A 22,477-nucleotide genomic window follows, 5' to 3' on the forward strand; every position below is an offset into this window, starting at 1 on the left:
TTTTGTTTTTTTTTTTTAAAAAAAGGGGAAAGAGAAAGAAAGGAATGCTCCCTGAGAAGGGTCGATTGTCAAAAAGAAGTTAACAATAAAAAAAATTAAAGGATAAGAATCTCCAACTTTATTTGAAATGCGGAATATAATTATGCTATAAAATCATATCATTTCCAAACAACTTTTAGGCTTTATATATCTGAGTTTTGTCTTTAGCCCTTAAAAAGCTGAGATATTTCTTCCCAAAGATTAATTTGGGTTCTTAGTTCGGAAGAGCCTTTTTAAATAGTTTAAATCTCTTTCTGTTTTGTGGATTCGAAATGCATAACACAATCCCATTGATTTTTATTTTTTTTATTTTTTTACCTTATCTCTTTCTAAATGCGTTTCCTTTTCATTTTGTTTTAGGAAAAGTTACATCAATGATTTTTAATCACATTCAAGATTTTAAAAAATAAAATGAAGGACCAGAGACCATAATTGGATATTTAATATTATGTCTAGCTAATAATAAGTGAATATTAATGTATCTAAATTACAATAATTGTCAAGTTTTACACAAAGAAGTAAAACTAATAGAAAGAATTAAAAGAATTTCTCAGAATATAAAATCCAACATATTCTGTAATAGTTTCTAATATTTTATTAGAAATACAATCTTCTAAATTTATTTCTGGCTCAAATGCACTACCCAATATTGCATTTATCTCCTCATTCAGAGATGGTTGAGTGACTATCCTATGTGAAAAACCTGCATCTTTCCTTTTCTCATTTATACCCTCTTCGTTATTTAATTCCTCACCCACATACTTTCAACTACATTAATTAATTTATTTGATTTGAACCACTAACTTGCCCCATATCCATAGGTAAATCATGTATTTCACTACATTTAGCCGTCAAATCTTGTTCGATAATAAAAGAAACAACTTTTAGGTAATGTTCTAGATAAACTTGAAACCTATGCTCTTTTTCTAAATATGTTACAGAAAATGGTGTTGGTCCCCTCACACATAAGCATAAGGCCATTTGTTAAGCTTTTTTGAAGTTGCCTAAGGTGTATCTTAACAACTTCTAAATTACCCCCAAATGACTTTTTCTAAAATAGAAAAGACAAAATTCTTAATCTCTATCTCCATTTCTACCCTTGCTCCACCAACATAATTTGTTTCCTTTCCGGATTTGTCAACTGTAAAAATTTCCCCGTAGAAGATATCAAGAACATGAACGTCTATACCTTTTAAAAAGTAAAAATTTTAATAATAAATATATACCACTATTATGTACTAAATATTCAAAATGTGCAAAAAAAAAAAAAAAAACGAAATAGATCAATCAATACTACTTTGCAGAAAGAAAGTTGATAAAGAAAATCTTATTTTGATCTTTGCAAACAGTTAAAAAATTCCAAATATTACCTTTTTAAACCGTTAGTAAAGGAAGATCTTCCTTTAAATTTTGATAAACTTACTACAGACTAAACACATTTTTTTTATTGAAATTCAAAGATGGGTGATGAAGTGTTGTAACTTTCTTTTTTTGGATTTGGAATAAAACCCTAATCCTCTTTCAATTGTCTATCAATACACTAAAAGAGAAAGTAATTATAAATAATGTTAGTTGTCACGATCCGATTTGTGGAACCGTGACCGACACTAAGGAATGAGTAGGCATAAGGCTACTAAATCCTGTAGTAAGCCTGACTATTCACTAACTCAATCAAATTTAAATCCAGACTCAATCCAAAGTACTTTTTCCACAATTAATCTTAAATCAATGGATACTATAAATTAAATTCGGCCCGTTAGCATAATTGGGCGAGACTTGAATTTATATAAAATTACAAACTAAATAGTCTAAAATTCCTACTGCGGACATTCTAAAATTTTATAAGTCAAACATGCCAAAATCAATTACATCAACCCGATGATGAAGGAGTCAAGCTGCTAGATAAGAACTGCGAAAAGACTAATAATCACCTGAAAAACAGTGAAATTGAGACTGTCAGTCTCGAGAGTGAGTTAAAATCATATATTCTAAAAACGAATATAAACACTTCAATAAAAATATTTGCTTAATTTAAAATAAAAATACATGTCATGCTATACTTCTGCAAAATAAAATAAAAGAAATTTTTATTTCATACCACGGGACGGAGTACCTCAATAGAACCCTAATTCCAACACTAACATCTCGGCTCTCTCATTCCAACAGAACTGTCACCCAGAGAGCGAAGCTCGACCAGGGTCCTTAATTCCACTCCGATCACTTAATTATCACTATCAGTCTTAGCCTTTCGGCTCTCTTACTCCAATGAGACTGGCGCTGAGGGAGCGAAGCTCGACCAGGTTCCTTAAGTCTAGTCTGGTCACTTAGGTTTCCAAATAAGGTGGCGTCGAGAGAGCAATGCTAGACCAGGGACCTTTACTCCGGCAAACTCACTCTACTCAGCCCAAAGAGCAATGCTCGACCACGGCAAGTCCTAAATTTACATTTTAAATTTAATCTTTACTATCTGTCTCATATTCCTACCAGTGAGCACGTGGTCCTGATGCAACCCATCAAGTGGCGTGTTCTACTACCGTCCCATCCCGAGTCAATATACAATTAATAAAATCAATGATGCAGAAAATAAAACCTATATAAATAGTGAATAAATAAATAATTAAAATATTAATTCATATGATCGGAACTATTTCATAAAATCTTGGCATATGACACATGTAAACAAATATATGACTTTAACTTATAGTTCTGACGACCTCCTAGCTCTGCTCTGATGCCTCGGGTGGAGCGAGCTGAACTGACGGATTATCTAATCACGGAAAATAATCCAATCAATAACATTAAAATATTTGACAATTAACCCTAGGTCTAGACTCCTAGAACTGACTGTCTAAAAATTTTGACTTGGGTAAATTCTACCGAAAATTCGGCAGAACCTCCCCTAAACATGGATGTCTACCCCCCCGTATTACGGGTCCAGTACTTACCAGAAAATACTTCAAATGTTCAAAAAATTTATTTAACAGGAGTCGGACTACCACACTACATTATTTTTCCTGACTCCACCACATAACACAAAACACGATTACTGATAGACGATCCGACAATTTAGTATTTTAACTAATAAACTTCATATAATTTTTCTAACACTCAAAATAATAACTAATCACACAATTTTCATCAATAAACTCTAAAATCTATGGCCAGAGAATTACTGAGACGCTTGATCACTTGGTCGACTCGCCTCCAGCCGCCGGAGTCCGATCGACGATCTGAACGCACCTACGGACTCGAGACAACGCGTTGATGATGATCCCAGCTTCCGATCTTCCAATCCGACTCCTGACCATCCGGAGAGATTTACGAACGATCTCAGCCGTCGATTTTCAAACAGAGTCTGATCACCGCGAAACCGGTGCCATTGGAAAGCTTGAGCTGAGAAGAGTCCGGAAATGCCCTCCGATCATCCATCCCTCGCCGAAAATCGTCTGAAAAGCTCAAAATTCCGGCTACCTTCACCTCGCAAGAACTCCTTCCTCCAGCCACCAAAGCCTACACCGCAACTCCCAAATGGAAGCTCTCAACTCAGCGGTCAAAAAGAGACATAAATCACCGCTGATGGCCACCGGAAATGCTCGGAACGGCGTCGACAACTGTTGCCTTCCTTCGCGTTCTTTTGCTGCCTGGCGCCGTCGCTAGCGCCGCTGCACTTGCCGGCCTCTGCTGCACCTCTGGCCGTCGCCACCACGCTCGGCCAGCCACGGATGGCAGCGCAACACTCTTCCTCTTCTTCCCCGACATGCCCGACGCTCCACTCCTCTCCTCTTTCTCTTTCTTCCTTCTTTCTTTTCTTTTCCTTTTCTTCTCTATATCAACTTTTAGTCCTTGAACTTTTCTTCTTTGCCATTTAGTCCCTCAACTTCTTTAATTACAACAATTTCATCCTGCAAAATTTCTGATTAATCCATAAATTTTTCTTTAACTTTTCAATTAAGCCCCTAACTATTTAATTTGGGCCAAATTAGAATTTATTGAAAAACATAGAATTACTTATTTACCCTTGCTTTTAAATGAAAAATTATCAAAATGTCCTTGTCGACACATTTAATTACGAAAAAACCAACCATACAAATTTTCATTTAAAACCCAAATTTAAAATAATTGTATTTTTAGTCCTTATTACAAAATTAATTGTCAATTTAATCTTAACTCTTAATTTACTTAATCAATCAATTTTGTTAATTATTTTTCTATTAAAATTAGCACCTATTGCTAATTAAAATTTTCCATTTCCCCAATAATTCTTTTATAAAAATATTATTTACTATTCCTTTCATCACTTTCAACTATAAAAATTAATTCATATATTCATATTGAGAAAAAATTAAATGACCAAAAATATAATTTATTTTTTAAAGAATTTACTTAATTAATTTCTTAAAAAATTAGACTAATCAAATATAGAAAATACCTTCTTATTTTGTCTAGCATTAAAATTCTATTTTAAATCATTCCAATTAAATCCAATAAAAATAAAGTAAAATTAAATTAAATAAAAACTCATTATTAATCATTACTAATATTATTATTATCAAAAGAAAAAATTCCGGGTATTACACTCTCCCCCTTTAAAAAAAAAATTCGTCCTCGAATTTCAAAATAAAAGGCTCACTCTAAGACTGAAACTAATGAGAGTAAGAACCTCTCATCTCTAATTCGGCTTCTCGGAGTACTCTCCTCGATAGAATAATTCAACCACAAGACCTTGGCCATCGGCAAAACTCAAGAGCTAAGCTGGCTAACCTGAGAATCCATGATCCTGGCTGTCTGCTCCTCGAAAATCAAATCTTTACTTACTTTCACACAATAAGGGCTAACTCGCTTTTCTTACCAAACTGCATCACTTCTTGCATAAGAGACGCCTTAGGAAATATATACTCTCCAATACAAATCTCCACGCGCTACTGCTTCGGGTTTGCACAACTCCTCCGCTTCCTAAAAGCTGTCTTCAACTGCTCGCGAATAAAAAGGAATCTTCTCAGAAATGAAAGATCCGAACCAACTCCGGTCCTACCAAAACTCCATTAGCCAAAATTCTTTCTCAATGACGTGTCTTTTGCACGTATAGAAATATCCTTAACATCCACCTCACCTCATCTACACCACATCTATCTAGTTGCGACAACCGACACAAAACCATGTCATCCTGACACAAAATTCCTCTTCGACTGGAATCTAGAAGTCTCCTCTATAATCCAATATGAGGCCTATTGCACCACAGATTCATTCTCAAAGCAACTCAGCTTGTCATCTAGAGAATTTCAAGTTAACATAATTTACTTTGAAAGATTTACTTATTTGTTTACTTTATAATCATCATTAATAAAAATTATTATTATCTTGAAAAACACCTTTATAAAATCGTAAAATCTCTTGTCATTTTCTTTATATAAAATTCTATAATATTGCGCACTATGGTGATGATACCCCTTATCACCAAGGTTTGCAATGTACGAAGTATGATGTATGTCCTAAAAATGAGTTACGGAATTGTGCATGCCTAATAATGAAATGCCATAATGAGTTCTTGCGGGACTAGGTGTAATCTTGTATTTAAAACACTTTATTCTACATAGAAAAATTAATAGTGTTCGTTTAAGTTTCTCTAGATTCTGAGCATTCGAAAAGTACACCAACCACAGTTCTTATGCTTCTTACAACCACAAAACTCAACCATATAACTCTGACCTCTGCTCAACATTCCACGTACAAACTTCGGCTTTACTCACTAAGATGATACCCGATGCGATGATGAGGCATGTCATGACACTATGCAACTACACTCTGCACCAGTCCTGATTGTGGTGCCCACCGCCGAAACAACAATCGAAACATCTAAGGCTGGTGTGCACTAATCACTTAGAGAAACGACACAAGTATATTGCGGTCCTGATTTCGCTATCGCTACAATGCTTACTCTCAATACGGTATCAAAGACAAGCTCATAAGAAAAGAAAATGTAGACTCTCTAACAGTGAAAGCTGAGACTTTGGAGTTAAATAAAACAAACAAGGACATACTTAATCCTAGCTCCGCAATAGTAAGAATCTTAATCTAGGTCGAAGGAAATCTAAACCTAAGCTCTGATACCAACTTTGTCACGCCCGATCTGTGGGCCCGTGACCGGCACTAGGGAATGGGTAGGCTTAAGGCTACCAAATCTCGTAGTAAGCCTGACTATTCACTAACCCAATCAAATTGAAATCCTGACTCAATCTAAAGCACTTTTTCCACAATTAATCTTAAATCAACAGGCACTATAAATTAAATTCAGTTCACCAATATAATTAGGTGAGACTTGAATTTATATAAAATCACAAACTGAAAAGTCTAAAATTTCTACTGTGTAGAATCTAAAATTTTACAAGTCAAAAATTCCAAAATCAATTACATCAACCCGATAATGAAGGAGTCGGGCTGCTAGATAAGAATTGCGGGAAGACTAACAATCACCTGAAAAATAGTGAAGTTGAGACTGTCAGTCTCGAGAGTGAGTTAAAATCATATATCCCAAAAACGAATATAAACACTTCAATAAAAATATTTGCTTAATTTAAAATAAAATTACATGTCAGGCTATGCTCTGCAAAATAAAATAAAATAAATTTTTATTTCATACCACGGGACAGAGTACCACAGTAGAATCCTAATCCCAACACTAACATATCGATTCTCTTATTCCAATAGAACTAGCGCCTAGAGAGCGAAGCTCTACCAGGGCCCTTAACTCCAGTCCGGTCACTTAATTATTACTATCAGTCTTAGCCTTTCGGCTCTCTTACTCCAATGAGACCGGCACCCAGGGAACGAAGCTCGAACAGGGTCCTTAAGTCTAGTCTGGTCACTTAGGTTTCCAAATAAGCCGGCGCCCAGAGAGCAATGCTCGACTAGGGACCTTTACTCCGGCAAACTCATTCTACTCAGCCCAGATAGCAATCTCGAACAGGGCAAGTCCTAAATTTACCTATTAAATTTACCCTTTCTTTTCTTTTCCTTTCCTTTTATTTTCTTCTCTATATCGACTTTTGGTCCCTGAACTTTTCTTCTTTACCATTTAGTCCCTCAATTTCCTTAATTACAATAATTTCATCCTGCAAAATTTCTGATTAATCCTTAAACTTTTCTTTAGCTTCTCAATTAAGTCCCTAACTATTTAATATGGGCCAAATTAGAATTATTGAAAAAATATAGAATTACTTATTTACCCTTGCTTTTAAATGTAAAATTACCAAAATGCCCTTGCCGACACATTTAATTACAAAAAAAACAACCATATAAATTTTCATTTAAAACCCCAGTTTAAAACAATTATATTTTTAGTCCTTATTTCAAAATTAATTTTCAATTTAATCCTAACCATTAATTAACTTAATTAATCAATTTTGCTAACTATTTTTCAATTAAAATTAGTACCATTTGCTAATTAAAATTTCCATTTCCCCAATAATTCTATTATAATAATATTATTTACTATTCCTTTCATAACTTTCAAGTATAGATATTAATTCATATATTCATATTGGAGAAAAATTAAATGATTAAAAATATAATATATTTTTCAAAGAATTTACTTAATTAATTTCTTAAAAATTAGACTAATCAAATATAGAAAATACCTCCTTATTTTATCTAGTATTAAAATTCTATTTTAAATCATCCTAATTAAATCAAATAAAAATAAAGTAAAATTAAATTAAATAAGTTACTAATCATTACTAATATTATTATTATTAAAAAAAATTCGGGTATTAAATTAGTTGTGTCATTTGCTTGAGTATCTGAATATTAGTTTAGACATTTGATTAATTAATTTTAAGGATATTCTTATCTATTCAACTATAATAGCTGATGTGGCAAGACATATAGGTAAAAGTATGGCCCACTCATGCCAACTTAGTAGTCCGATTAAGGCAAGCCGGATATAAGAACTGATTTAGATTTTTTTTTAAGTCTAGTAACTGTTTTGAACAAAAAAAGAAAACATTCAGCCGCCAAAATGACTAAAATTAAAAAGTATAGACACTATTGCTATAATTTTTTCTTTTATTTTATTAATAGATTTATCTATCTTCTTTTAAAAAATAATAAATGAAGAATGCATGAACCAAACTTGTAGAAAATCTTAAAGATAACGAGTTAAACCATCACTTAAATTTACATTTAATTTATTTTGATCATAAAACTTAATTAGTTTCATTTAATTATTCAACTATAATATTAAATTAAATTTATTAGAAGAGTACATAACTGTATGGATAAGCTCATACTGATCTGTCAACTTAGGATCTAATTCAAGATTTTTCTTAGGAGGTGCCGGGAAGGAATCAGAATGTGATAATTTCAATTCATACAGATATAGAAGAAAAGGTTCTTTATTGATTCAGACATTGTACTTATGGGACCAGGATAGTGAAAGAAGAAAAAACCGAAGATTTCACATAGTACTTTTGATCAAAAATTCAATCTTACCCTTTGCTCAATGAGAAAATGAGTCGGATTCTATAGGATCAAATCTATAAGACTTAAGGAATGACGAAATGGAGTAAAAAAAGAAATAAAAAAGAAAAGAGAGGAAAAAAAAAGAAATAATAATAATAATAAATAGTCAGATTCTTTTTGTGGTTTGGATTAGAAAGCGCTCTTAGTTCAGTCGATAGAACGTGGATCTCCAACCCAATGTCATCGGCTCAAATCGTACAGAGCGCGATTCTATTCTTGTTTTGTTAGGTCAAATTTTATATGAAAAAAGTAGAAAAATAATCTGAATTTGACCTCCGGTGGATTAAAGAAAAGAGGAGGTAAAAAAAAAAGATGTTAATTAATTAAATGTCCAACCGATCACCATCGTATTAATTATAATATACCAAACATAGTATTTTTGCATATTAACCCCTTAGTTATTAATTTCATCTAGTTACTTTTTTAAATTGATCAATTAAGTACTAGAGAATCTTAATTACTTAATTATTATTATTTAACTCTAAAATTCCTCAAATCACATCTATAAATTTATATACATTAAATAAAAACAACAACAATAATAATAATTATTATTATTAATAGTAAAATCAAATGTAAGATTAAAACCAATCAATTTCTGATGACAATTAATTTGGTTGTCATTCATTATATAAAGTGGAAACACTTTTATTTTCGTATTTTCCATGTGGAGACATATACATGGAAATACATGTTTACTCCCTATTTTATTAAACAAAAGATTCACCGGTAAGGATCACATCTTCAGACATTCATGGTTTCTTTGTATTTAGCCAGTTTGGGCAGATTTTCACTGGCATTGGCCGGGTTGTTTTGTTGGATTACCAGTATAGAGCCTGCCATGCCATGTTCTGATTCTGATGAAACTAAAATGCCTCCTATATGTCCTAACTCAGGATGCTCTGCCTGCACATCTGCTAATTCTGCTACCCTGGCTCCTTTCCCAACGATCAGCAAATTGAAATCCATTTTCTGTCCTATGTTTTGCATTTCCTGTCTTATATTCTTCGCATCCTTCTCTATATACTCGACTGATCCATTCCACTTTCTTCTGAACTCTGCCACTGCTACTTCATCTGTTTCCTGCACGACAGAAATCAAAACTTGATTGATAAAATGAACTCCAAATCCATTTTAATTAGAAAACTTTAAGAGAAAAGTCTACCTTTAGTGTGTCCCTACATTCTAACGCATATTGCTCTCGGAATCTTATCAGAGTCATAATGGTACTCGGATGGTCAGCCATCCAACCACCCACCTCGAGAGCCTTACGGTCATCTGGCCCGCCAAAAAACAGAATGCAAACCTTTCTCAGCAATGTTGTGGTTAATCCAGTTATATGATCCTTGCCCCCAATTCCAAGGTCCACCAGCATGGCTATCGAGCATGGTGCAGTCTCAAGCACATTCTTATTGACCCCTCTCCAGCCACTTCCATCATCCTCGTTCTTTTCCCCTTCTCTCCATTGCTTGTGGAAGGGCAAGATAATCATCTCTACCCCTTTATTTTCTGCTAAATGGCAGATGTCTTCATGCATTGACGACAACGCTGAGACGGATACTGAGTTCCGAATCTTAATGCGGCTGACACAGCTATAAGCCTTAAATGCAGTTGCTAGTTGATCATTAGGGCTCCCCCGAGAGAAGCGGTTAATGAAGGGAAAACCATTCTTTCGGCTGCGTTGAGCCATCATGATGGAGGATGATCGATCAGTGAGTTCAACGAGCTGCATAACATAGAGCTTGAGTAAGGATCTTTTGGCACTTCTGGTTGATTCAATGAGATCAATGAGTGCTGGTATGTTCCCTAGTCCATGGATGCAGGCAAGGATTTTAGATGTCGCTTGGGAGTTTTCAAGCGTTGATGATTTCTTCTCTGCCCGAAAAGTTTGACGTAAGGGTTTGTGTAATGCCATTACTGTTGGAGTGGTAAGAAAGGTGGTGAAGAGTGCCATAAGCACTAAAATAGCAAACATCTCATCATTAAGTACCTGTTCATGATCAATAAAGGAAATCAACTTTATTACCCGTAATGTTTTCACAAGAAAAATAGTTTATGATTAGACATGGTCAGATTTCAAGGTTTAAAATCTTATACATTTTGCATTAAGAAAGAAACCGGTACATGATTTAATTTTTATGAAAAGAAAGAAAAAAAAAAAAAAGAAGAAGAAGAGATTACCTGTGTGTTCTAATTGTCGGATAAACCACTCAATTATTCAATTGGAGAACTTCTTTATCATATTTCTCGACAAACTAATAATAAATATTGAAACTATTTTTAAAATGATTGTCAAAAGGAATTTAAATTTTACCAAACTTATAAAAATTAACTAATTATTTGATAACCTTTTATTTCATTCCTTTTCTTATATCCCTTCTCTTTATATTCTAATAAGTATTGAGACTCCCAAATAAAAAAGAAAAGAAATGCAAGGATGCGTATATATAAGGATGTAATCTTTTTCCCCTTTAACTCTTTGTTGGGATCTTAATCTACTTGCAAGAGGCACGGTTATTGTTCAATGATCCTATCATGAGGGAGAGGACCAGTGGCTGCTGTGCCGCTCTATCTGAAGTGGGCTCGGGTCCGGTGTCGGTGATTTTTGGTATGCTGGCAAGAACTATGCAGGAGTGGAGAAAAAGTCGGTGGTTGAAAATTATTTTATAAAAAGCATAAGTGGTCTAGACTAATTAAGCAATAATTCTAATTCTAAAAATAGTATTTTAATTATATTATATTAAATAATAAATAAATTTTCCATTTATACAATCATTTCTAATCGTAAAAATAACATATTAGTTATATATATAATTAATGAATCCGCTTATAAATTTTTTAATATATATATATTTATTTTTAAAAAATATTATTTTAAAATATAACTTTTATATTTATTATATAATTGATATATAATTAATAATTTATTTTTTTAATTAAATGATAATTCTAATAAAAATAATATTATAATTAAGTTTTAATATTATATTGACTAATAAGTTAGCTTCTTATTAATATAATGAGTTCTAATCCCAGAAATAGCACATCAATAATATTTATATTATTAATTTTATATATAATTTATAAATCAATTAATAAATATTTTAAAATAACTTTTATATTAACTGCATTAGTAAAATCTTATAATGTTAGAAATCTTATTAAAAAGACACCATAAGTATATTTTATATTATTATTATTATTTAAAATATAATAAATAATAATAATATATTATAAAATTTATTATATTTTTCTTTATAAACTAACTGACATTATTATTGATAATCAAAATGATAACTTATCAATATAAATATAAAAATTGCATATTATCACCTTGCCTATGTATTAAAATTGTTAAGATATTAAGATAATATTTAATATTGAGAATAATTATTTTTAGCACAAGAACGATGAAATATTAAGTAATTAAAAGTACATATATAATTTGTTTTAACAAAATAAGATTTTAATTAATATATTTAACCCATCACAAAATTAAGGGAAACGATCACGATTTATATCTTTATTGAACAACAATTTCTTACCCTAAAAGTAATATGTTTTAATTAAATTAAATTATACTATACTCAATTTACAAACTATCAAATTAATATATGCTAATAAAGAAAATGATTGAAATATTTATATAAATTCATGCGTCCCAATCGGTCGACCCATTTATGAATAAGTCAGGACAGTACGTTGAAAATATCAGCACAATGACAATCACACCGATTTGACATATTGTATACATAGTTGTGAATATGTTACCCACTGCTGCCCCTTTTCTTTTTTCCGAGTCTTAGTAGTAAATAGCATGACATCATAAATATAGATTTGTTTTTTTTTTTCTTTAAAAGATCATTCTTATAAGATAAAAGAATTGAGGAGCCAAGGAATGAGAAGAATCAAGATCCTGGGGTAAATCTAATCTTCCATATATATGAGATAATTCCATCATTGTGGGATGATTAGATATGGATGTGATCGCAAAGGTGAGAATTTATCATTATGTTATTAGTTTTTCTATTATCTAACTCTCTGTGTGTTATCTGTTATTTAGTTCGTATTTCTGCTATTACATGGTAATTAGTACCGAATACCCGACTAGGTTTATAAACACAATTATCATTATTTTCTAATGCTACTTCAAGTGCGATCACATCACCCACTAACTCTCTTTAATGTGGCCATCCAAGATTGCTCCTCAATTACCCATTAAACTCTTTCTTCTTTTGAAACATTAAACTCTTTTGTCTTACTAGAGATGTGGTTACTATAAGGTAATTATTAGTATTAGTGGGTGGATAACTTTTTAGATATTCTATTATATATTCTATATTTTAACTTCATTTTAGTTTATGAAAAAGTTACATGTGAGAGAAGTCTCGAAATGCAGCGTATAATTCTAAAATCTAAAAGTAAAAACTCTTACTAATCTAGCTAGACCTGTATTTAAAATTTTTTTAAATAAATTCAGTCTATCATGTTATTTATAAATTAAATTAATTACATAAAAATATATAACTTTATTTATTAATTGTTACATTTTTATTAGTTAAATTTAATTATGAATTATTAATGGTAATAAATGAACCAATCAATGAAAATGCAACAATTGTTCATCTAGCTAAAATTGATAATTATTCTTACTAATCTAACTAGGCCCAGGTTGATAATTACCTATTAAACTAACAGATAGACTAACAGCAATATAATTCTTAGTATTCTTTATCATTATAGAGCTCTATATAGCTAGGTCTAAAACTATTGGGACCCAATTAATTAACAAAAAAGGGGAAGAAAAAAAGGATGAAGCGAATAATAGAACTCACCTTCTTCTCCCTGCCAATGTTAAGAACAATTAGTTCCACCAATCCTTTTGTATTCATCAACACCCCAAGGGTCAAAGATTCCCTAGCTGGAATCATACACAGCATAGCCACCAGAAAGGTTCCAAGAACCTTCCCTGCGCACGCCGTCGATGTAACCAGCAGTAGAAGACCCCAAGCTTCAACTCCTTGGATTGTGGCCACATCTGTCTTTAAACCGCTTGAAGCAAAGTAAAGTGGAAGAAGCAAACCAGAAACAAAATCTTCTATTCTTTTAATAAGCCTCTCTGGAAATTCTCCTCCTTTAGGAATCATTAAACCAAACACAAATGCACCAAAGATTGAATGGATCCCTATAAGGTCAGTCATAAATCCGGACAACATTACTCCAGCTAAGGTTAAACATATATATGCTTCATCCACAACATCTTGTTGCCGTGAGCATCGCCTCGCAACCCAGTCCATCATTGGTCGAACAAAAATGAGCATGAAAGCAATGAAAGCAACTCCAGAGAGGAGAACCCATACAGCTGTTAATGGATTGGAGCTTGTGTGATCCCCCCCGGAGCCATTTCCAGCAAGTGCTACAGCTAGAGCTAACAAGATCCATGCTGCAAGATCGTTAAATGCGGCGGCTGCCATGGCTGTTTGGCCCATTTGGGTGGTAAGAAGCTTAAGTTCAGCTAGAATGCGAGCAAGAACAGGAAAAGCAGTAATGGAGAGTGCAATTCCCATGAACATGAGGTACTGGCCGTAACCGACCTTGTCCATACCATGAACAGCTTTCCGAAGCAGGAAGGAAACACCCACGCCAAACAGGAAAGGGAGGGAGATTCCTGCAAGTGCTATGCAGAAAGCTGTTCTTCCTGTTCGGCGTATTGAGCTCACATCCAGCTCGAGACCTACAAGGAAAAGAAAGAAAAGAAGACCAAGACTAGCCACAGATTCTAGTATAGGAGTGCTCCATGAAGGGAATACTAAGTGGGAGAAGCTTTCATTCCGGCCAAGAGCAGATGGTCCTAGCAAAATTCCACCCTGAAATGCAACCAAAAAAAACATCAAGGCAAGATTTAAAAAAAAAAATTTGAAAAAGAGGATCATGATATGGATAAAGTGGAAACATATGATAGCTAATGTGTCTGTGCACGTGAGTTTTGTCTCCGTAGTACTAGAGTTGTCCAAGAACTTTTGGGGTTAATAGTTTCAACCTTACTCTAAGCCACTTAAAAATCTTCAACCGATTAAAATTATAAACACAATATTAATGAGATACTAAATATTCATAAAATAGAAATTGAAGTGACTCAAGTATTAAATATTTCATAATGAGTTATTATATCTATGACTGATAGAATAAGAAAGGGAAAACATAATATTAAAATTAAGATATAGAAAGTAAAATACAATTATTTCGGCAAGGACTCTAGGTTGTCGAAGGGGCTTGAAAAGGAAGGCGAGGAAGCGGGTGATGGATAGGACTATAATTGTTTGAAGTATTAATAACGGGAAGGCATAATTAAGAGGATTATCGCCTTGCCAGACTCCATCTGAGGAGGTTTTGATGGTGGTTAAATTGAGTGCCATTGACATGGCTTTCGGTGACATAAGTAGAGGACACCTTCGATTTGTTTACAAATATAATTATGAACAAGGTAGAGCTTAGGGTGAATAAGGTTTTATAGAAGCAGGGAGAGTTGGTTGTGCATGCATGTGGACTTATTTCCAGTCACTCCTTTTTCCAGAGATTTTGAGGGGAAAAATAGTATAGCGCACTAAAAGAATTGTGGCCACCAGCGGTCGATGGTGAGGGAACGACGAGTATATCTTAAACATGAGTGATGACAGTTCACTAATCATGCTTTAGATAATAATTTTGTGTTCAATCACTTTTAATTTGATTTTATGAGCGTTTAGTTTGTCATTATAATACTATTCATATAATCAATTATAATGTTTCTTAATTATTAACTATTGAACCATATAAATTTAATTTCTGTCATCTATATTTGTACAAATTTATACTTAAGTCGTTAATAATTGATCTATATTTGAGATTCCTTTTTATTTCCTTGTCAATAATTTAACTTCGGTCCTTGGCTTTGAATATTACGCAAAAAATTTAAAAACATTTACAGTACTATAAACTACTATTCTAGAGTTCATACTTATCAAGAAAATATACTTTTCTAATCTTGGTGGATATATTTTATCCACCAAAACTGATTAATATTTGAAATTTAATGAATCATATAATGAGCAGGCGCAAAATTGCTCTTTGTGCGTCCTAAAAGCATGAATTAGTGCTGCAGAAAATTAGACTGAACACACTGCAAACAGAAGAAAGAGACAAAAGTTAATTTGTTTTAGTTTCTTACGCAAATATTCAACTTCAAAGTATCGAGAACTTGAGAAGGAGTATTTTCAATGGTCAATTATTTCAGTATTCAACCTAAGGCTAGAAGTGTAAACACTAGGTTTTCATAGGATTTGTTGAAAAATAATATATGAAAAAATGGGTGAATAGATTGAGAATTTCAAATTTATTTTAATGGTCACGAATCACTGATTAAAGTTACTAATATTTTATTTTAACAATATATATGCATTTAATCGTAAAGAAGACAAAAACATAATAGATTCACGCTTGTGAAAGAAGTTATTTTATGCCAATGAAGAGATATTGCCGCCAAACATGCGATTTGACTACACTTTTTAGTGGTTGGTTTATGAAGGTAATATGGTTTCTTCACCATTAATATCTAGATGACATATAGACTATGGAATTACTGTCAACTCTACACAAGCATGTCATCAGGATGTCTTTACATACATAATAATTTTTAAACTCAAGTCATTGATATTGGTATCTTATAAAGATTTTCAACATTGATTAGATGATTCTAGAACTTAAGACATTCTCTTAAATATTTAAGGTGATGAATCATCTATTTTCTATATATATATATATATACCTAATCCGCACTCTATAAGTAATCCATAGCTAGGACTACGTACATTTTAGTCAAAGTATAGGAATTCATAAAAAAAAAGTTCTAAGCCAAAGGACTAATTTACACCATAAGATATATTAATAATAGACATTCATCCCATGCTTCATATGTATATAACTTAGCAAGTCGTCCATGAACACTTATGTTAGTTCCAATTCACTGATTCTTCAGCTTTTGGAACCAACTGCTTCCAATTAAGGAAAGAATGTAACATGCACACTAGTCTCACAACTTCTTTGATATCCAATCTTAAAGGTGCATCAACTAGGAACAATCTAAGGAAAATTATGTATTTAACAATAAGAATCCATAATTATAACTACATTACAATCACTTATTATATAATATGTTTGTACTATGAAACTTCATCTAATTAGTTCAAGTTACATTAAATATAAACACTAATAAAGGTAAAGTAGCCTTATTATTAGATAAAATATAGAATACATAAGAATGTAATGTCCACAAAATAACCATCTCATTGGATTTAGGGCACACATACATTAACAGGCAACATTCTAAGTATAGGGATGCATGTATGGATTAAATTACACATCAAAACGGAGTGTGAATGGCTAATAGTATATATGTAAAAAAATTTGAATCAGTCATATAAGGCGTTTTTTGGTTGTTTAGCTATGGCATGGAAGAATTCTAAAGTTAAACGTATTGGGTTCATAAAATTTTCAATTAGGACGACTTATTAGGAAGTTTTCAAATTCATCAAAGTATGATTTAGATCAAGACCGTTGCAAATGGTATTAGAGCATGATACCCTCTAATAGATGTGTGGTTCGAGGATGAACCAAACAGAAGCTAGTGGACATATTACAATCTGGCCTAGAGAAATGGTATGATAAGCATGGATAATAGACACCGAGGCAAGGGTAAGGTGTCTAGACAAGAAGGGCACCTAGCAAGCTTTTAAGATGGTAATACTTTTAAGCATATATGTGGGAGTATATGAATGAATTGAATTTCACTTTAAAATAGGACAAGGAATAGTTAATGGCATATATGTAAATAGTTTAAACTAATCACATGAAGCCCTTCTATTTGATTATATCCCTTAGCTACTTACCCAGCCTTAAGTTTTTCTACACTTCCATCAGCCCTATGTTTAACTCAGTAAATCCATTTTGATCAAATGGCTTTCTTATGGGCAGGTAAGGAAGTGAGAATCCATGTGCCATTTTTCTCAAGGGCTTCTAACTCTAGCTACATAGCAGTGACCCACCTAGGATCCTTTTGTACTTGAACATATGAAAAAGGTTTTGTGGCATCAGAAGTGATAGCAATTGGATTACAAACACTTGTGTTTGGTTTAGTAGTAATAAAATATGCTGGTATATGAAAATCTTTAAACCAAGAAGGTTGTTTATGTATTCTAGAAGACTGTCTAGTGGAAATAGGAATAGGATGTTCCACTGATGGTGGTGGTGAATCAGAATCAGTATGATGTAAAGCATTAGATAAAATAGTGTGAGAAATGGCATAAGAAGTATTTAGAAGTGCAATAGAATAAGAAGTGGTGGGTGGAAATGACAAAGATGGAGAATGATATAGAGGTGAAGTATTGAAATTGGAAACATCAATAAGAGTAATAAAAACTGAAGGTAAAATAGTAGAATTGTCAAATTCAACATTATTTGAGGTATAAGGGAAAACATGTTCGAGAAAATGCACATCTCTACTAGTAAAATGCTTGTGTGCATTTAGGTTAAAGAGTCTACACCTTTTTTTATGAGTAGCATAGCCTAGAAAAAAAGATCTAACAGTTCTGCTATCAAAATTGTCTTTGTGTGGTTGGTTATTCATGGGATGACAAAGGCAACCAAACACCTTTAGGTGTTGGTAATTTGGTAGTTTAAGATAAAAGAGTTCATATGGTATTTTCCAAAGAAGAAGTTCCATAGGCATACGATTAATAAAGTAGGTGGCAGTTAAGATGCAATCCCCCATGAATTCTCTAGGCAAATGAGCATTAAACCTTAAGGCTCTAGCACCATAAAGAAGATGTTTATGTTTTCTTTCCACTATCATGTTTTGTTGAGGAGTGTAGGGATAGGTTCTATGGTGTATCATCCAATGCTCATTGAGAAAAGAAGTCAAGGTTTGATTTAAAAACTCCAAACCTTTGTCTGTTCTAAGTACTTTGACAACAGTATTATATTGATTATGCACTTGTTTTAAAAAATTGACAAGTAGCATTTGCACATTAAGCTTTCTGAGATAGTAAGAAAGTCCAGGTTACCCTAATCTTATCATCTACAATAGTGAGAAAAAACTGTGCACCTTGAACAGAAGTTACTCCATAAGGACCCCAGAGATCAACATGTAAGAAGTCAAAGGCTCTAAAAGTTTTGATTTGGAAATGATTAAAGGGTAGTCTATGTTGTTTGCTTGGGAGCATACTTCACAATCTAAAAGATGGGAAGTAAATTGAGACAAAGAAAGAATATGTGTATAAAGTAAGGAGCTCATATGTCCTAGTCTAGCATGCCACAATTCACTAGTAGAATGATCATTCTTCACACAAGCATTTGAAAATGAGGAACTTGACAATAAAACTGAAAAATCTTTATTCATACTTGAATTAAGTTGATTTTGAGCATATGAATTTTCAAAACAAGAAATTGTGGAATCACAATTAACAGAAATGATTTTAGTTGGTTGTTTGAAACAAGAACAATCTAGTCTATATAGGCCTTGAAGTTCTTTATCTATAGGCACCACTACATCAGTCTTCAGGTCCTGTATAAAACAATATTTAGGCTGAAAAATTATTTTCAAGTGATTATAAGTCACTAATTTGTTGATAGAAAGCAAACTATATTTAAATTTTAGCACAAATAGCACATTGAGTGAGACTGAACCACATTGATTCACAATTGTGGTACTACTAGTTGGTAAGGTGATTGGTATTGGGTTAGATATGATATATTTATATCAGAAATTATGGAGGTTACAAGTCATATGATCTGATGCACCACTATCTAATATCCATGACTGTTTTTGCACATATTCAAATACAAAAGGAGCATTAGATGAAGAGTTACTTGCAAATGCTAGAGGATCTCCATAAATTCTTCCAACTATCCCAGCAAGTTTGGATTATTTTAGAACTAATTAGGATTTCCTATTAACTTAAAACATTCTTAACATGTCCTACCTTTTTGTAGTAATCACAAAAACCTTTGCTCCTACCTCTGCCTCTTCCATCTCCATTATTTCTTCCATTATCCTAGATCCCTCTTCCTCCAAAATTCTATTTGGCTAACAGTGTGTTCCATCCATAACAATATTCATTCCACCAGTTATTTGCTTTTGTTTTTCCCCAGTAAGTACTATAGCATAAGTAGAATAACAGATCTATTAATAAAATCTTATTTTTAGTAGGTTCATACTCCTCATTCAGTCTCATAAGAAATTGAACTAACTTGTCTTGTGTAGTATAATCATTAAGTGTTTTTGACAAACCTAAGAACAAGTTCTAATAGCTCCATATGTACAACTAGGCACTATTATAATATATGCTAGCTCATCCCACAGTGGTTTCAATCTTGAAAAATAAATTGTCCCAGAATCGTTACCTTGAGAAATTGATGATATGTCATGCTTTAATTGATATAGCATAGGTCCATTGTTTTGTCCAAATCTCTATTTGAGTTCATCCCACAAATCTTTGGAAGAGGTTTCACAAAGAAAAGATCAAGATAAATCTCTTGAAAACTGAATTCAAGATCTATGAAATAGACTTTAATCCACTGCTCATATGCTTATGATTCTTCATTTGGCATCATGCATTTTCCCATAATAAACCCTAACTTCGTCTTTGCAACAAGTGCAATTTTCATTGCACGACTCCTGCTGAAATAGTTGTTATTAGTAAGTAGTGTACTCACTAAAGATTAGGATGGTTCGATGACTGTAACATCAAAGGATCCCTTCCATAGTAGCTTGTCTCGATTTTAATTTTCTTTATCTTTTGAGACTTGATTTGTTGATTCGCTTGTTTTTATCATCGTCGCCATCTTGATTTCAGGTTGTGTTGAAGATTAATCGATTAATTTAGTAAGAAAAAAGAGTGATTTTTTTTTAAACCCTTGAAACCTTCCTGCTTTGACACCATGTAAATTGATATTTGGTTTAAGATGAGAGAAAAGAAATTGAAAGAATTTACTCTTCCATATAGAATGAATTAGTTTGTTACAAAATAATTAATGAGCTAATGTAAACTATATAGATACAATGCTAAACTGTCTAGACTAATCATTGATTGCCACATCAGCTAACTAACTAAGCATGAGATAAATAATACAATAGCTAATAGAATATCTTAAAAGGGATGAGGCAAAACACGTTTTATTTTTAACATTTTCATTTCTTTCTTAATCTAATTATGTTATGCATAGAATACTCTTGGTTTAATGTTATAAATATCATTATTTAAAAAGAAAAGTATAGTTTATAGTAAACTAATATTATCTTTTCTATTTTCAATTATTAAAAATTCACTTCTCTTCAATAAATGACTAATTTTTTTTTAGTTAGACAGTTTTTCTTGATCTTAAAAAGTAAAGTATACTGTAACACCCAGAATTTTTATATATTTAATAATGAGTTTTTATTTAAGTTAATTTTAGCTTCATTTTTTTTTGGGTTTAATTTGAAATGATTTAATGAAAAATTTAATATTAATCAAATAAATGAGTTATTTTCTATACCCAATTAGTTTGAAATTTTAAGAAATTATTCAAGTAAATTATTTGAGAAATGATTGTATTTTGGTTATTCAAATTTTCCCCAAATGCATATTTATATAAGTAAAATTATATATTGGAAAATTATGGTAGAAATTGTAAGGAATGTTGTTTATAAAAGAATTTTGGAAAAATTGGTATTATAATTGATTAGTAGTATTAACTTTTAAGTTGGAAATTGATTATTTAATTTAATTGTGTGTTAGGACTAAATTGGAAATTTAGTCTGGAATAAGGATTGAAAGTATAATGTTATTTTTATGGAGTTTTAATGGAAATTTGTGAGCTTGGTATTTTTGTAAATAAATGTCGGTCAGGGGTATTTGTGTAATTGTGTATTTTCAATAATTCTAATTTGGCCCAAATTAAATAGTTAAAGGCTTAATTGAAAGGCTAAAAAGGAAAGTTTAGGGGTTATATTGGAATTCTGCAGGATGAAATTGTAAGTAATTAAGGAAGTTGAGGGACCAAATTGTAATAAGAAAAAGTTCGGGGGCCTAATGTCGATATTGAAAGGAATGGGATCGGGGAGAGAGAAAGTAGATCGGGAGAGAGAGAGAGAGGGTGATGGCCGAAGAAGAAGAAGAGGAAGGCGGGCGCGGCCGACTGAGCAAAGAGGGTGGCGGTGCGGCGGAGAACCAGCGTCGCTCCGGAGGCCGACCGCTTCTGGTGTTGGCCGAGTCGAGTGGCGATCGGCCTCCTCTCTGCAAGGGCTCTCTTCTAGCAGCAGTTGGCGACGTCTAAGGTGGCCGGAGTTGCAAGATCCGGCAAAGTGAAATTTAGAGTGGCATCCGCTGTTTTTTTTTCAGCGAGCTCCCATGAGGATGGATGATCTAAGACGTATCCCGACTCTCCTCACCAAGCTTCGCGATGGCACCACGGGCTCCGCTTTGTAAATCGACCACGAGATCGTCCGTAAATTTCTCCCGGATGATCGGGTGTCGATCGGAAAATCGGAAGCGTGGATCGCCGCTGGCCGTTTCGAGTCCGATGGTGAGCTCGGATCGTCGATCGGACTCGGCCACGGAAGTAGTCGACCGAGCGCCCTTAATTTTCTCCGGCCGTTGATCTTGGAAATCCTTTGATTTTAAATTTGTGTCTATTGGTTTATATTGAGTATTTGATGATATTTGTGAGTCATAAATAATTGTCTGTCAGTTTGCCTGTCTCGTATTTTGTGCTGTGTGGCGGAGTCGGAAAATAGTGAAGTTTGGGGACCCGATTCCTGTTGTTTTGAATTGTTGGTTATTTGAAGTATTTTTCTGGCAGGTCCTGGACCCGTTTTACGGGGGGTAAATGTCCGTGTTGTAGGGGA

The 22,477-nt window shown here is 32.8% G+C and overlaps 1 protein-coding gene and 1 long non-coding RNA gene across 2 annotated transcripts; both read right to left on the minus strand.

The window, feature by feature from the left end:
• Window positions 1-1,564: 1,564 nt before the first annotated feature.
• LOC125371321 lies at window positions 1,565-3,887 on the minus strand. The gene is made up of 2 exons (XR_007217617.1): window positions 3,213-3,887; window positions 1,565-1,970 (listed from the first exon to the last, which is right to left on the minus strand). It is a non-coding gene; the product is annotated as an uncharacterized LOC125371321 (long non-coding RNA).
• A 5,193-nt stretch (window positions 3,888-9,080) lies between these two features.
• Window positions 9,081-15,050, minus strand: LOC8279592 (cation/H(+) antiporter 20). The gene is made up of 4 exons (XM_015724514.2): window positions 14,793-15,050; window positions 13,392-14,423; window positions 9,722-10,546; window positions 9,081-9,639 (listed from the first exon to the last, which is right to left on the minus strand). The coding sequence occupies exons 1-4, from the start codon at window positions 14,991-14,993 to the stop codon at window positions 9,301-9,303; spliced, it is 2,397 nt and encodes a 798-aa protein (XP_015580000.1). The 5' UTR covers window positions 14,994-15,050; the 3' UTR covers window positions 9,081-9,300.
• Between the last annotated feature and the right edge of the window lie 7,427 nt (window positions 15,051-22,477).

This window comes from Ricinus communis, chromosome 10 (genome assembly GCF_019578655.1).
Source record: "Ricinus communis isolate WT05 ecotype wild-type chromosome 10, ASM1957865v1, whole genome shotgun sequence".
In the NCBI taxonomy this organism is placed as follows: Eukaryota; Viridiplantae; Streptophyta; class Magnoliopsida; order Malpighiales; family Euphorbiaceae; genus Ricinus; species Ricinus communis.